The sequence below is a fragment of the Carettochelys insculpta genome, chromosome 9 (assembly GCF_033958435.1).
Source record: "Carettochelys insculpta isolate YL-2023 chromosome 9, ASM3395843v1, whole genome shotgun sequence".
Lineage (NCBI taxonomy): Eukaryota > Metazoa > Chordata > Testudines > Carettochelyidae > Carettochelys > Carettochelys insculpta.
The window spans coordinates 12537105-12553484 of NC_134145.1; the positions used below are offsets into that span (position 1 = coordinate 12537105).

At 51.0% G+C, this 16380-nt stretch overlaps 1 protein-coding gene across 2 annotated transcripts; it reads left to right on the forward strand.

The window, feature by feature from the left end:
- Positions 1–2312: 2312 nt before the first annotated feature.
- Positions 2313–13395, forward strand: LOC142018076 (cytokine receptor-like factor 1). 2 transcript variants are annotated; one of them, XM_075003583.1, is made up of 5 exons: positions 2313–2368; positions 3965–4085; positions 5579–5739; positions 10914–11062; positions 13097–13395. In XM_075003583.1, exons 1-5 carry the CDS (start codon positions 2335–2337, stop codon positions 13301–13303), a joined length of 672 nt encoding a protein of 223 aa, XP_074859684.1. In that variant the 5' UTR covers positions 2313–2334; the 3' UTR covers positions 13304–13395. The 2 variants fall into 2 exon arrangements, with proteins under 2 accessions (XP_074859684.1, XP_074859685.1); XM_075003584.1 differs by having other exon boundaries at positions 13100–13395.
- The last annotated feature ends 2985 nt before the right edge of the window (positions 13396–16380 follow it).

Below are 16380 nucleotides of genomic sequence, written 5' to 3' on the forward strand. Positions count from 1 at the left end.
ATGTCCCATGATCCCAGGGTCTTTGCCATGTAGATAACGTGCTGCACTGGACAGGAGGCCTTGTCCAAAGCAAAGGCCGAGCCACAGAGATGACAGGATAAACCTCCCTTTCCAGACTGCTGCAGGAAAGCTTCTACCACCTGCTAGCTCTCTGGACAAGGCTGTTGCTAGCACAGCTTCTGCGCCTATGGGAGAAGTCCAGCCAAACTGCTTTCGTTCCCAACTCCTGCGAGAAGCCTGGTGAAATGCTCCCAGAGCAGCAGCATCTGCGGCACTGTACACGTTAACCTGGGGAACTCATTGCTCACAGCGAACATATGTAGCATTTAAAGGGAGAAAGATCCCGCACAGTATTTCATCTGCCTCACCATCCACTGAGGGACGGCTATCTCCATTCCCTGTGAGCTCCAGTTTGCCTTTACTAGCCCATAGCTGAACCTTAGCTCTGTTAGAAGGCCTCAGTTTTCTGCTCAATAAACAGCACTCCTCCTCCATTGTCCTGCGTACAGCTAGGGACTGCCTTTTGGCTGGGCAACTCAATGCCCTATAAGGCAATAATTAACGGTGCCCCCCACCACTGCACTATCACTGGAAGCCTTTTTGAAGAGGAGAAACCAGGGCAGCTGAGGGACTCCTCAGGGACATAGCTCCAGCCATTCGCAGTCCTAACCAGCCCGTGTTCCTGCTCAGTTTTACCACACGCGGGTAGAAGTTTTGCGATGTTCCCCCAGGGATGTGCACCACCAGAAGCAGCACAGGCTGCCCACTGTGGGTGGTGCTCTCTAATCAGCTGGGGGGCACCTGAAGCTCTCCTGGGCGGATGCCCACACTCTGTTTACAGCAACACTGCTCCCAGCCCTTTGCTCTGACCAACAGGCCACAATCGAGAGGACCAGTTGCCCCAGAAGAGTTCCTCTTATGACTGTAAAAGCAAGTCATTACCAACCACACTGGTTCTCTGCCTAAGCCCCAGAAAGGCACCTTTCCCTGAGTGGTCACCCATGGATGAGTGAGCCACCAGACCCTGGCTGGTCCTTGGTTTGGATTGAGGGGAATGTTTTTCTCCTCACACATCCAGAGGTGAAAATAACTTAATTTTTTGCAGGTACAGTTGCATCACTACTGCCCCCTGTGGGAAAGGGGAGAAGCTCAGGGCAAGGGGTTGGGGTGTGCATGGGAGTGGGGGCCTCAGGGGGCTGGCAGCTGGGTTTTTGAGGGTGCAGGAATCAGGATTGGGGGGTGTGAGGTGCTCAGGACAGAGAGTGGGGTTGTGGGGGATGCAGGAGTCAGGGCAGAGGCTTGGGGTGTGGGGGCTCAGGGCAAGGTGCTGGGTATGCCTGTGGGGGGGTGCAGGAGTCAGGATGGGGTGTGAGGAGGGGCTGTGGGTGGGGGTGTAGGAGTCGGGGTGGGGGTGTGAGGAGGGTTTCAGGGCAGGGGCTGGGGGTGTAGGAGTCAGGGTGGGGCATGTGAGGAGGGGCTCAGGGCAGAGGCTGTGCATGGGGGGTGTAGGGGTTGGGGTGGGGGTGGCTCAGGGCAGAGGGTTGGAGCGTGTGGGAGAGGGGCAGGAGGCAGCGTTGGGGGTATGAAGAGCAGCGGGCTCAGGGCAAGCGGTAGTGGGACACAGGGTGGGGGCTGTGTGTGTGTGTGTGTGTGGAGGCAGGGGACTGTGAAGGGGAAGTGCAGGGAACAAGGGTGCCATTTAGGGAAGGCAGGGGGCTGAAGCCCCCCCCCCATATTTGTACCAGGATGCTGCTTGCAGTTCCCTTTCTTCACACTCAGGAGCAAGAGGAAAGCACCCAGTGTGGGTCTGCCCTCTCCCCAGTCCGGATGGAGAGGAATGCAGCATGAGAAGGGGAACGGCAAGCAGCATCCTGGTACAGACCTGAGGGGACCCAGGGGCTCCAGGCCCCTGTCCTCCCTGAAGAGTGTCATGAGGGGGAGCTCAGGGCTGGGGCAGTCCCAGACCACTGGGGGAGGCACCTTTCACCTGCCTGGCCACCTGCTGCTTGGCGTGGCAGCCTCCAGAAGAGCCCCAGGAGCAGGGCAGGGAGTCCCCCCGACTCCCACAACTGCCTCCTGCAGCCACACACCCCAGCTGCACCCTCTCACTTTCACCTTTGCACCCGTCTTGTGCCCAACGATGGAGTGAGGAGGACAGCTTGTCTCTCCAGTGCACAGTATCGCCAAGAAGCTGAAGCGCTGGAGGTTTAAACTAAGCTAGAGACAGACCTCTCGATAGATCATCGCATTTTTAATTGTCCATATGCTCAACCCATTATGTTTCCCCAGATGGCAGAGATGCTTAACTACTACTTGCTCGTCTGGGCTGTAATAATGAGGATCTCTGGCAGGCACCTGGCACCGAAAGGTAAACACAAAAGTTGTGCGCTGTAAACCGAGATGCAAAAGAGGGGTGAATTCACAGCTCTGACCCGTCGGAGAGAGACTCCTTGCAGCCAAGATCAGGATAATCAAAAGGAGCCGATCATTCCATTATTGTTTGTACTCCAGCCTTGCAAAGCTGCCCAGTCCTAGACCTGGGCCCTTGATACTACACAAACACAGCCCAGTCCTGCTCCTAAGGAGCTTACAAGAGTGTGTCAGACGCTAAACACCAGAGTGGGTAACATTCAGTGAAGTCTTGCTGGCCACTGAAGACTTGAGCCCAGCCAAGGGGTGTTGTGTCGACGAACAGAAGGTGAAACGTGATGAACAGGACAGGCAGTGTCAGGAGTCGGATCCTGAAGAATCAGAGCATGGGACAGCTGCCATGTCAACCTGCCTAGTAGCAGGAGTAAAGTCCAAGAGAGAAGCATGCAGCTCATTAGCATGATGGGACACCTGCTTGGACCCAGACCCCTGACCATGCCTGCTGTTCCTGTACCCTGCATGTGCATAGATAAAGGAGCAACGCTCAGGGGCTTACAGGCTGCTGCCATGCACTATGCCTAGTATTACTTGCCCTGGAATGTGGCTTCCATTTGCATTGGAATGCACCAACCTTCCAGATGGCCAAGAACGGGTCACAGCTCCAGACTCCAGCAGAGAGAGACTTCGGTCTTCCTCTGTCTCCTCACTTCTCCCAGCTGGCTTGAAGGAAGCTGCTGGGGAACAGAGGGCCAGGGCTTTGGGTACCCAGGAGGGCAGGTAGAAGGGGCTGGGTATTGGCATCTCTTTCTGGTACCTGAAGTTCAGTGATGTACAAAGGGAGGTCTCTGACTCCACAGGTAGCTGTAAAATAGCAGTATGTTTGTCAGGATCCTAAGGCCTAAATCCCGGTGTTCAGCCATTGGGGGTGTAGAAAAACATAGCACGTATATGCTGAAAACCACGTTGCTAAACTAATCAGCTCTGTGGCTTTCATGGACTTCTTCCTGCTCCATTTAGCAAATGCTGCTTTTCTATTGGGTGGACCCAGGGCCTGCACTAAGTAAATACATTAAATAAATCAAATCTTCATTCTGAGCACAGCAGAAAAACATCTGGAACCATACTTTTTTTTTTTTGCACTCCTATCCATCAAGCCCAGTAAACAGATGTTTGCTTCCAGAGTTAGAACAAAACAAACCCCACGTGGAGACAGCGTCTGCCAAGGTTCAGCCTGGAGCAAATTTTACAGCTAAATTATAAGCCCCTGAAAATAGAGGCTTAGAATTATCACTCTGTGAGACGCCTAACTTGAGGCTGGAGGTGCAAACAACTCTGATGAAGGGTGGGCAGAGGAGAGGTTCCAAACACCTCTCCTCTTTAGGCGGCTTAAAGAGGCAATGTTCCCCTCTGGGTATAGACGCTATGGATGGGGATATGCCAGACAAGAGCAGTAAGACTATTATAGCTTTTTTGCACGTTAACTTCTCAGTCTCAAGATTGCCAGAAAGATGCGCCCTCATTCCGGTGGCATAAAGAAAATGGCCATCGATCTGTTTGATGATATCTCTCTCCATTCTCCCGGGGCAACCTCTAGGATCGGCTTCCTACTTACACCTGCAGTGCTTAGTGCTTTATCCAAAGTGCATGTCATGCCACTGGACTCCACAGGATGGTGCTGCATCCAATACAACATTCCAGCTCAAATACAAGATGAAGTAAGTAAAACGGGGTGAAAACTCTTATCCTCCACATGAAACGGAATCCTTGAACTACTGCACATTCACGGGAGACTCTGCAGCATCCAGCCAGGGGGATGTAACCAGTGTTCCCCGTAAGCAGAGCACAGGAACGGCCAACCAGGAGAGATTCAGGTGCCGCCCAGCAGATGAGGGGAGTGCCGACGGCCTGCACCATGTGTTTCTCTTGGTGGTGCACACTGCACATGCTGGGGCACCCGTAACAAAATTTATCCCACACACTGATGGAAAAATATTAGCATTAACGCTCTTCTTTTGCCATTGTATAAACACTGTGCTTCCTCCACTCCAGGGAGGGATGGTTCTGTGGTTTGCACATTGGCCTGCTAAACCCAGGGTTGCGAGCTCAATCGCTGAGGGGGCCATTTAGGGATGTGGGGCAAATAGGTTTTATTAAAAAAAAAAAAAATCTGTCACGGACAGTGATAGGTCCTGCTATGAGTGCAGGGGACTGGACTCGATGACCTCTGAAGGGCCCTTCCCAGTCTATGAGGTAAGTATCTACTTTATTCTAGCACAGTAGTCAGCAGCCACCAGCACTGGTGTCAGAAGTGGCACACAACCTGATCTGCATCAGCACGCAAGGTGGGAGTCCAGCCCTGCCCCTCCACCCCCCAGGCACCTGGGAGCTTACTCAAAGCCAGGCCACCTGTGGGTTAACAAAAGACCAGATAATGCTGCCAACCACCACCTAAATGGGAAAGCTCTGCAGCTGCGTGTTTTTATTCAGGAAGCCGTTGTAAGCAGGACTGTTAAAAGAGCGTCACCAGCTCTTGGACCATACACATGTCAAATTTCAGCATTCCACCTTGGAAAGTCTGATGACCTGTGTTCTAGTGTATTGTGAGTGGTGTGGTGTGGGTTTCAGTCTCTTACTCGCACATTGGCTGCACTGCACCGTCCTACCAGAGCCGGGGTGTGAATCAGAATAACTGGCTAAGTACCTTTCTACCCATATAAAGAAATTCTCCAGCACTGGCCTTCTAGTGTTACTGCAGGTATCTGGACTACTCCCCTAGAAAGCTGAGATTAGAAACAAGCAGCACCAGCTCTTACAAAGTATGTATTTAAATCACACACACTAATGGGATGGCCTTTGATCTAGCTGCTCTTTCAGCCTCTGTTGCGGCACAGCGTACTGCGTATCTCAGCAAAAGGCGCTGGTGCATTTGCAGCTGGACGCAGCAAACGTGCCTTTCCAACTACACGAATGGACATCCCCGTGGCTGACAAAGCTACACACACGTTCCATCAACAGGGCAATGGATGGAAAAATTAACTGCCCAGTGATTTCCACATACCTAAAGGACAGACTCATAAAAACTGCAGCTTTCCATAGGAATGGCCTTTGGAAAGATGCCCAAAGCATGGGGAGGGAGGGTGTTGTCAGTCTTCCTGCACTGGGCCCTCTGGGTGGGACGGTCTCCTCATTCTTTGTTCACTTCGTGCAGGGGAGCACTGAAAGCTGAAGAATGCAAAGACTATGTGACCGGTGGCCCCAACTCCTGCTATTTCAGCCGCACTAACCTGTGCCTCTACCTGACCTATGAAATCTGGGTGGAAGCTGGCAACCTGACCTCCAAGAAGCTGATTGCTAACATGGAAGACATTGGTGCGTAGGGTGTGCAGGTGTGTGTGCGCGTGTCAGGTTGTTCGGCCGGTTCTTTGTTGAATTGTATTTATTACAGAGAGGAAATCAGAGCAAACGGACATGTTCTAATTCTGACCCTGAGCCCACTGGTGTCAAAGGAAAGATGCTTAATGGCATTAATAGGCTTGGATCCAGCCCTGGAGCTTAGACAATGGTTTCATGATCCATTGATGTTGGCTTAGGGTGGTGACCCAGAAATAACTGAGATATTGATTCCCTCTGTGCCAACGTGCAAGCCCAATGCCCTGCGTCTCCACTTCCCCACCTACAACCTCACCTTAGCGTCAAAAGGGACAGTTATGACTCAAACTTTGCACTGCCCTTCGGAGAGAAGGGCTGTAATTTAGGCAAGGGGTGTTCCAGAGCTGGCAACAGACTTTGCTGGGCTCAGCACAGTGTGTATGGGTGGGGGCTCGGCACTCGGGGTCCAGAGTTAGAGGCAGCCAGCCCACAGCACTGCCTGGACCATGCCATATCTCCTGCCCCAGCCCACAGCACGACCTGGACAGCACTGCATGGGGCTCCAGCGGCAATGTTAAAGGGCCCGGGGCTCTGTCCATAGCTGCTGGGTGGTAGCAGTGGCCCAGAACCCCAGGTCCTTTTAAATTTCTTGATCCCAAGACAACTTCCCCCTCTGCCACCACCCCTTCCCCAGTCAGCGGTGCTGGGGTTGCTATTCCTGACCACCTAAGCCTGGTCTTCACTTGGAAGAAAAGTGTTCTTACCACAGGTTGTCGAACACTGTAACTCACACGAGTTAAAATCTTGGAGCAGACAAGGCCACTGGTAGTTTTCTCACAGGTGTTAACAGGTCAAACCTCAACACACTAACGTGGGAAAGCTCCCAACTGCCTCGTCCACAGGGGGCTTTAATACAGGCCAGGTGATGCATTGTAACACGCTCCCCCCTTGTTTTCCTACTATGGACACATCCCCTGTGTGAATAAAAGCCCCCACTGAAGCACTCTCTGCTTTTAATGGTCACAACATAAACAAAAAGCCAGGGAAGGCCAGATCCCAGGCTCGCTGCTCAAGCCCACCTCTAATTATAAACAAGGTGGAGTGTCAAGCCAACACCGCAGCTCCAGTGGTCTCTGGTGCTGAACACACTGGGGGCAGCCAGGGGCATCTCCCTCTGGGCACCTGTTATCTCGTGTGATTCCCTCCAGGGGCTGTGCTGATTCCTTCCTTACAGGACTTTTTCTGCTCCTAGGCATCCCACATGCATTGACCGGCTCTCGCCCCTCCTCCCATCCCTTCAGACACACGTTGGGCTTAACTCGGCCTCCCAGTTTCTGCCCTGCTGCAGCTCCTCTGGACTTTTATTTTCCCTTCCCCACAGCACAGGTATTGGGGGTGGTGAGGATGGGGCAAATGAAGATGATTGGCTTGAGAGGGCCTATCTCCAACTCTGTCTGGGTGCTGTGAACCTGCGCCGGTGCATTTCTATGCGGCATGCTTCTCGCCTCTTGAAAGCGCTGTCTGCCGCTGGCTCTCTTCTGCAGCCGCTTCCCCTGAAGTCCATGGGGAGCTACTCCCAAGCAGCAGCAGCTCCAGAGCCAGAGAGCCAGGCCCCTCCCCGTTGCACTTAAGGCAGAACACAGAGACAGCAGTAAGTCAGTCAGTCGGCGTGTCACCCCTACGAGCTGTGAGCTTCTGAACATCTAGAGCAGGGTGATGGGCTCATCCAGGTCCCTTCTGAGCAGCACCAGCAGACGGTGGTCTAACACAGCATGCCCCAAGCCGTGGCCATAACCATGTCTAGAGCACTGAGTCACGCCTCTAATACGGACTGTTCCCAGCCACACAGGCAAATGGAGCAATACAGCTGGGGCCCTGCTGTGTTAGACCCAAGGCTCCTGACACTGAGCAATGTGCTGCATAGCCGGGCTCATCACTAGAGCTCTTTCTTGCCCTCTTTTGTGTCTGGACAGCGTGTTAACTCCCAAGCAGGGGGCAGCCCCTGAACATAAAGGGCCTTTTCAAAGGCGATGGGGGTTGGAATGCCCCGACACCGTTTTCCCTCCCTCCCTCCCATCGCTCTTTGCTGCCAGCATCTCCTCACTAGAAACCGCTCCTTCTTTTTTTTGTTCAGCTTACAGCAGTGTGAGCTACCCATCCCCCCCAACGCGCTGCAGAGTGAAACAGCTCAGCTTTTCCACCGCTGGTGGCTGTGGCTTGACTCAGTGCCAGATTTGTGAGTGTAGGAGAGAGAAAGAAGAAGCATGATGCTCATGCACGACACACTGAGCAAGTGTGTAATGGGACTAGAGTCTTTTACACACACAGTGAGTGTGCCAGAGCAATAGGCTCTCTCACATACACACAGAACATGTATAATAGGAGGAGAATTTCTCCTCTACACACACAGTCAGTGTGCGATAGGAATAGTCTCACAGAGTGAGTATGTAGTAGGTGCAAGACTCTACACACAGGAAGTGTGCAAGAGCATTAGTCACACAAAGAAAGTGTGCGATAGGACTAGTCACACAGAGAAACTAATAGGGGAAAAGTCTTTCACACACAGCAAGTGTGCAATAGGAGTAGTTTCTCAACACACAGAGCAAGTGTGAAATGGGAACAGAGTCTCTAACACAGCAAGTATAAACAGGAGTAGTCTCATACACAAAGTGACTGTCTCAGGATATTTTCTCTTTCACACACAGAATGTGCAAGAGAAGTTTCTCATCCACACAGAACAAGTGTGCAATGGGAATAGAGACTCTCGCACACACAGTGTGCAATAGTAGAGTCGCGCACACAGACAGTGAGCATGAAATAAGAGTCCCACACTCACAGAGTGACCGTGCGACAGGAGCAGAGTCTCTCTTTTAATCGCAAACTGGGACTGGACAATGGGACAGATCGCTCAAAAATCGCCATGTTTTGTTCCTTCCCACTGAAGCATCTGGCACTCGCCACTGTTGCAAGATAATCTCCTGGCCCATTGGCCTGACCCCATATGGCTTTTCTTATAGTTCCCTTCAGGGACTGGCTATGCAGGTTACTGCTACACCGAGAATGGTTCGCCTCTGCCTAGCAGGGGTTCTTTGGCCCGACACACAAACCTCTCCCTTCCGATCCCTCCGTAAACCACCTCTGCCCTTCAATGCTACAGGAGGCATCTCCAGCAATCAGAGCTGTGCAACATGTAAAGCAGAGCTAGAATCAGGAAAATCAACCCCCCCACCCCGTTTGAGAAGAACACACAGTAGACAACTCAGTCTTAACACTCCTCAGCCTTACTGCACCTAGAAGAATTACATTAATATCAAAGACTGCCTTCACCATGAGACTTAACTTTTAGTAGCACAGATGGCTTCTGTCCATTCGCCAATGGGATTTCTCAGAATCTTCCATCAAGCTCAAAGATTTTGTCTTGATTCAGGAAAGCAGTCTTTAAGTGTGTGCTTCAGAGCATTCCTGAAATGGGGGCTTTGCTTAGGGCAGGGTTTCCCAAACTTTATATTTTTGGGCTGCAAAAAAAGACACTGAAAAAACTGGGTCCCAACTATATAAACACACACACACGCTCACACATACATATTATATATGTGTGTGTTTATAAATATATATAAATAAAATGAAAAATGACTAAATTTTCACTGTTTATTATTTATTCACAATCATAATAGTGATAATTTGTATATTTTCTAAGGACCCTTACTGGGCCATGGACCACACTTTGGAAAATGCTGGCTTAGGGGAATTGAAGTTATACGCCCTTCTGTAGTTATTTAACTAAGAGCACTGAGGAGAGATTCTTGGAAGAGCTTGCTGAAGTCAGTGTGGGTTTGTGGTGGTCACCACCACTGCTTGGGTTTTTTCAGTGGTTGAGATAGAGTGGAGGGGAGTTCCTTTGGAGTCCCATGAAACTTCAGAACCAGTCCTGTGCCAGCAGGACTCAGCGTGAGCAGTGACACTGGCCGGTGTTTTAGGAACACCTGTTTCACAAGTGCTGCCCACTAAGACAGGATAGCACTTACCATGGGATTTTACTGCTAATGGACATGGGCTACTAATGACAAGCTGTTCTGTTAGCGACTTACCACCAAAGGAAGCTTGATTTTGCATTTAAATAACAAGATTCACAACTCTGCCATTAGCCAAAGTTCAGATGGGAGCTGTACTTCCCCTCCAGACTGCTGAGATGGCAGTTTCCTTTTCCATTACGAATGAAATACTCTTTGCTTTGAGGAAGAGACTAATTTTTAAGTGACTTCCTCTCCTAATGACTAGGATTAAAATCTTCAAAAACATCTTAGAAGCCAAGGCCTAGATCCTCAAAGGTATTTAGTCACCTAAATTCCATTGATTTCAATGGTGCTTAAATACCTTTGGGCCCCAGAACTGAAGTCTTATTGAAAACATATGGGCCTTAGGCTGCTGAGACTTTAAGTTTAACTTGGAAATGGGACCTAACCAGCTGAATCACTCCAGCACTTAAAGTTTTACTCTAGAGCAGTGGTTCCCAACCTGGGGTCCGTTGATGCTCAGATATTGCAGGGGGTCCAGGGAAAAAAAAGATAAATAAAAATTGTCATAGAAAATAAGTGTTAGATAAATTGCAAAGTTACAATCCATTATTAATTTTAAATTAAATATCTTCCAATAATGTTATTAATTGCTGTCCAAAAATCTATGTTGTGGTTTCCTTTCTCATTTAATAAAGTGCACATAGCGTCTAGAATTGGCTTTGATGGGGGTCCATGAATGGTTGGGGGGTGATTGGGGTCTGCAAATGGTTTAGATGGGTGCATGGGGGTCCGCACAGTGAAAAGTTTGGGACCCACTGCCCTAGAGCACGTACAAACTACTGATCACACACATACACATGTTCACCTAGCCAGCTCTCTGCTCAAGTCCTGTATCCCCACAGTCAGCGTTCCCTGTAAGCTGAGCCTTTGAGCAGGCGCCCAGAAGAGATTCGGGTGCTGCCCAGTTGATTAGCGGAGCGCCCACAGCCACCCACAATCAGCAGCATGTGTTTCTACTGATGGTGGTGCACATCCACTCGTGCCTTGGTGCACGTAACAAAATGTATCCCACCCATAGACAGAAAACATTAGTGGGACCCTGCCCACAATGGGATTTTAGCCTGTCCCTCTCATCATCCTCTTCTCTTTCTACCATAGCCAAAACTGAACCACCAGCAGGCCTAAAGGCTATTGGATTTGGCACCCATCTCTCCATAGAATGGGGGTACCCACCAGGTGTGGCAGCCTCGTATTTCCCATTGATGTTTGAGCTTCAGTACCAAGAAGTGGGGCGTAGCGAATGGGAGGTGAGTCACTTTCGCTTTCCTTGCCTCCCATGAGCCGTGTCTGTAACGTAACACCTGTGGGGCTTTCCTAGCTCAAGCCCTGGCTAACAGTGGCTGGCGGGTTTGCAAGGAATCTCGTGTGACAGAAGCCTGCCCGCTGCCTGGGGAACATGTGCCCTTAAAAAGCTACAAGCAGTCCTGTGGCACCTTAGAGACTAAGAAACGTATTCGGTCACGAGCTTTCGTGGGTAAAACCCAAGCTAGGGTGCTCAACAGCAGCAGCTGAGCTGTCCCCAGGAAAGCGAAGCAATCAGCAAGTTCCGCCTGCTCTAGGTCCCTGGACGTCAGAGATGGTTCTGACCCCGCGGTCAGCATCCTCAGGTATTAACTTGTGAGCTCAGTATTGACTATGAACTCTGGAAGGGTAACGCAAGTGACTGAAAATAAAGGCCCCTTTAAGAAACAATATTGCCACTGGCCAGGAGGCAACCTGTGGCTCTTTGAGCCATTAAATGTGGCTCCTCCTCAGAACTGCATGTCAGGAGTGCCGTCTGTCGCACTGTGCACACGCCCCAGCACTGGGAAGGAGAAGCGCACAGTGGTGGTGGCGGCAGCAGCTCTGGTGAGTCGCCGGCATCAAGACTGAGCAAGGGACTGGGGGTGCCTAGCTCTGGGGGAAGCAGGGGCTGCGTGTGCCGGACTCTGGGGGAGGGGTGGGGAATTGGATTATAGAGGGAGCTAGGGGAGCCTGGTGCTGGAGGAGGGGGAGGGCACTGAGCCACATCTTAAAAATTTATTTTTATCCATATTGAGATATGTAAAAATAAATATATACTATGTGGCTCTTTGCACTCTATCCATGTGGCTCTTAGTCCCTAACTGGCTGGCCACCCCTGGTCTAGACAGTCAATCCCTCTTTTACCTCTATGATTCTTGCCGATGAAATGATCACCCCAGCTCAGGATCCCAACTTTGTGATTTGCTTCTTTCCAGTTCCTACCCCTTTCTGTCCCACTCTGACCCATTTCTTCCCCTGGGGCGGTACTAAGGGCAGGAAAGCTGCCTTAACTGGGCAAATGAAAAAGTCTTCCTCAACAGGGGAGCCCATGGCTGGCAGAGACCCAGCGAAGTCAGCTCTAGGTTATGTCTTCAGTAGTATCGGGGTGTGGTCGCACTCAGCTGTGCTCCACCAATCTCTGCTGGCATAATGGCTCCTCTTGAGTCATTACAAGCCAGTGTGGTTTGGCGCATCCCTCCAACAAACAGTGTGAGTATTGGAGCCTGTAAGCAGGCGGGGCTCTAACTTATGCAGCATGGGATGGACTCATGCTGGCCTAGGTTCTGTCCCAACTAATCTTCAACAGTTTTGTCTGAAAATGTGCTAGCTGCACGCGCAACCATTGTGACAGCCACACTATAATGAAAATGGTGTCAAGAACAGTTCAGAGGCCCTCCAGAGTATATGTGACTTTACAAGTGCTCGCTCTCTATTACTGACATTTTACTTGCTGTATATCATTTAGCCACTAGATGTCTCTGTGTACTACACATTTCCAGATAGGCTGAGGTCCCTGGTAAACAAAGGAGACAAAGCTGGAACTCAGGCTGCATGGTGGTCTGTTTCCTTTCCCTTAATGGGCACCTCCTCTTTAAGACCTAAAGTCCATATACAATGGGATTTTCCAAACAATGTTTTTTTGAGAATAAACTAAAATTTCTTTTAAAATAAAACCTATTTATTTAAATAGGCAAGTTCTTCCACTGTGCAGTCTATTGGTTCAGGGTCCCAAGACCTCCTGTGTTCTTCTCCGGGTGTAGACACTATTACTTCTATGTCCTTGAGCCAGTCACTTTGCTGTGCCTCAGTTTCCTTGATGTGTGCACAATTTAATGCATTGTAAAATGCTTAGGGGGTGCTGAGTGTTCAGCATTATTATTTTTCTTCCTCTCCATTATTTCTCCTAACTAAAACATGAACGCGGGAAAGAATTACTCTTATTCTTTGGAAGGGAAGCAAAAGTAACTCAAATAGGTTTTTCTCTTTCTTCATATTAGCAGGAGTCCGACGTTGGTGAGCAGACCAGCTACTACATTTATGATGTGAAGCCAGACACCACGTACATTCTGGCGGTCCGCTGCAAGAACTCAGATGGGAAAGGCTTCTGGAGTGACTGGAGCATCCCAGTAACAGTCAGCTCTGGCCATACCACGGCAACACCAGTACAGTCTGAAGTGCAGCGAAGTAGAAGATTCGCCATATGAGGCAAAGGTTCATCTAGCCCCACACATGGCCTCTTTCGGTGACCTCCTCCCAGTGCTTTGTTAACAGTGTCTAGAGAGGACGTGTGAATACTGGGTCCGAAGGGCAGGGAAGTCTAGAGTCATTTTGTGAAAATGCTTCTTATTAAATAAAAGGAGCCATAAAAACTAAGCCACAAAAGCTCTTTGTATTATTGTTAACTAAAAAAGAAGGTACTAATGCTCTGACTGCACTTGGTCTGTAAATGGTATTTGTTTGAGCTCCCTGTCTCAGTAGTAAGGCCTTACGTCTTGTTGCCACTGTCAATGAATCAATGCTGCAGCGATCAATCCATGGCGGGGCTGATTTAGTGGATCTAGGGAAGAGGCACTAAATCGACTAACGAACATGCTCCCATCGATTCCAGAACTCCACTAGCACAAGAAGCTTAAGGTAACTCAATGGGAGAGTTTCTCCCATCAAACCACTATGGAGTAGTAAACCAAAGGAACGTAGACTCTGGCGACATTACTCATGTGACAGAGTCGCATAACCTACGTCAACTTTATCCCGTAGTGTAGACCTGCCCTTACTGAAACTCTCACAGTTTCAACTAGACCTGAGAAAGATTTTCTTCACCTCCTGCAGCCACGCCTAGATTTCCTCATGAGAAAATGACGAAGATCCAGGGACAAAACAGTTAAGGCCAACATGTGAAGTGTCATCATTAGGTCTGAAAGTTAAAAACAACCCAAATCAGATTGAAGGTCCTATGGTTGTATGTCCAGAGCCTTTGCTTCAAGCTGCCTGCAGGCTGAGGGACAGTTCTCAGCAGTTACTCATGCCTCACATTTGGAATATTATTATTATTCTTCAGCCACAAGGGCCAGAAACTTAACTTTCCTCTTTAAAATATCAGTGAGATTTTGCAGAAACTGAATATACCATGTAGGCCCCATGCACGTTCCAAGTGGGCTGAGTGTTTGATGCCTCTGCTTAAGCAAGTTCTAGAGTATATTTGTTTTTGTGACTGGGTTAGCTTGGAAACCTAGAACTTACCAAACCCTCCCGGAGGAAGATAATGAGCGTGACTCATGGCTCTCAGCTTTGTCAGACCTGACGGTGTGACACTAGCCTTTAAAACACAAGGCAAACGCATCAAATAGCACACGTAAGAACATAAAAGCATAATAAATTGCTACATTTATATAGCTCCTACAATGCCACTCAGAGTCAGCCACCTCTGGAGCAGTGCACACAGCCAGCAGAATCTGGCATCCCTGTGTATGGGCATCGGTAGGCAAAATGCCTCCTGGGCCAAACAAAGAACCCAATGGGCTGCCTGTGTTGCCCACCACTGGCCTGAGCTGCCCATGCTCAGCTTTCTACATGGTTACTAAGGTGCTTCTGTGGTATTAGTATCTACAGGCCTTTCCCTAAACTCACTGACTTGTAGATTTTGTGGGCCCCATAGTTAAAAAAGAATGAGGGGTTCAGTGTGGGAGGGGGGGCTTGGGGGTGTGGAATCTGGGTGGGAGTGAGGATGCAGGAGGAGGCTGGGGGTGGGCAATCTGGTGGGAATGGGGCACAGGAGTGGGCTGGGGGGTCTGAGTGAGAGGTGAAGCAGCACAGGTTGGGAGTGAGGGGATCTGGGAAAGGGCAGGAGCAGGCTGAGGGTAGGAGGTCTGTGTGGGAGGTGGTGCAGGAGTGAGCTAGGGTGTGGGGTCTGAGTAGAAATGGGGTGCAGGAGTGGGCGGGGGATATGGGCCAGAGGGGGGTGCAGGAGTGGGATGGGACAGAGGGTCTTGGTGGGGGGATGCAGCTGTGGTCCGGAGATGCAGGATCTGGGCAGCGGGGGGACATGTACCTGGCGTAGCTCCCCTGCCACTCCCAGGCACTGCCCCTGCCAGGCTCCTCCAATTCCACCCAGAGTGGCAGGAGAAAAGCTCTCCAGGTAGTGCTGCTCTTCCATCACCCCAGCTGGGGCAGGAGAGCAGTGGCAGTGCCTGGAGCTTTGAGCTGCTTTTTCCCCCCACCGCACACCAGGCAGAGCCCATGGGCTGGATCCAGACCCAGCTTGCCTGACTCTGGCTTGCAAGGCTTGTGGCTCCACACCCACCCATCCTGCAACCGTCTGCATGCTTGGGAGGGGGCCCCTCCCGTCATGGGCCGGATCCAGGCAGGCCACAGGATTAATCCAAACCACGTGTTCTCTACCCCGGTCTAGTGTGACCGGGCGTCCCGTTTTTAAAAGGGACAGTCCCACATTTAAGCCCTCCTGCAAGTGTGCCGAATTTTTCTTTAAAAAGAGCACATTTCCGTCTTCCCCTCCCTACTACTGGTGGCTGCTGTTGCTGGCTGGATCCCGGCTTGCCAGCTGCCTGCCCACCAGAGATGAGTGTCGGGGGGAGGGGGGCCAGTGGCTACCGATGAGGGTTGGTGTGCAAAGCTGGAGGTGTTGCCAAGATGTAGCGTGTGGGGCTGGCGGTTCCCCCTGCCAGTCCGTCAGCGCAGCCTCTGTTGTGTACTAGCTAGAGGTGATGGGTGGGGTCCACGGGGGGGGTCACATGCACCCCCAGCATTGGTGCCCTCCGCCCCTCACTGTCAGCGCCATCTCACTTCTGGTGAGCGTGAGGGCAGTCCCACCTCCTCCCGGCAGTGGCATGGCCCAAGAGCTGCAAGAGCTTCCTAGCTCATGCAGCTCTCAGACTGAGCCAGTCCAGGGGAAGGGGACGCTGCCCCTGCACCCACCAGGAGCAGTGCAGTGCTTCCAGGATGAGGTGGGCAGAAAGGGAGCAGCACTTGGGGTGGAGCAGGGGCAGGGAGAGGGTGGGGCATGGGTGGGAAGGGAGGGGCTTGGGCAGAGCATGGACAAAGAGGGTGCAGGACAGGAGCACATGGCTAGTGCCCCCGGAATGCCCACACTAGGCACCTCTGGTGCCAGCTTACGGCCAGGAGGACCCCGTCCACATCCTGTTTCTGGCCCTCATTGGCTCAGAGCTGTGGTGGCTGGTGAGCACCGGCAGGCACCAAGAGGCAGCTTGCTGCCTGCTTATCCTTGGCCCTTGATGTGCCATTCCTCTTGCTGTCCTCTCCCAGC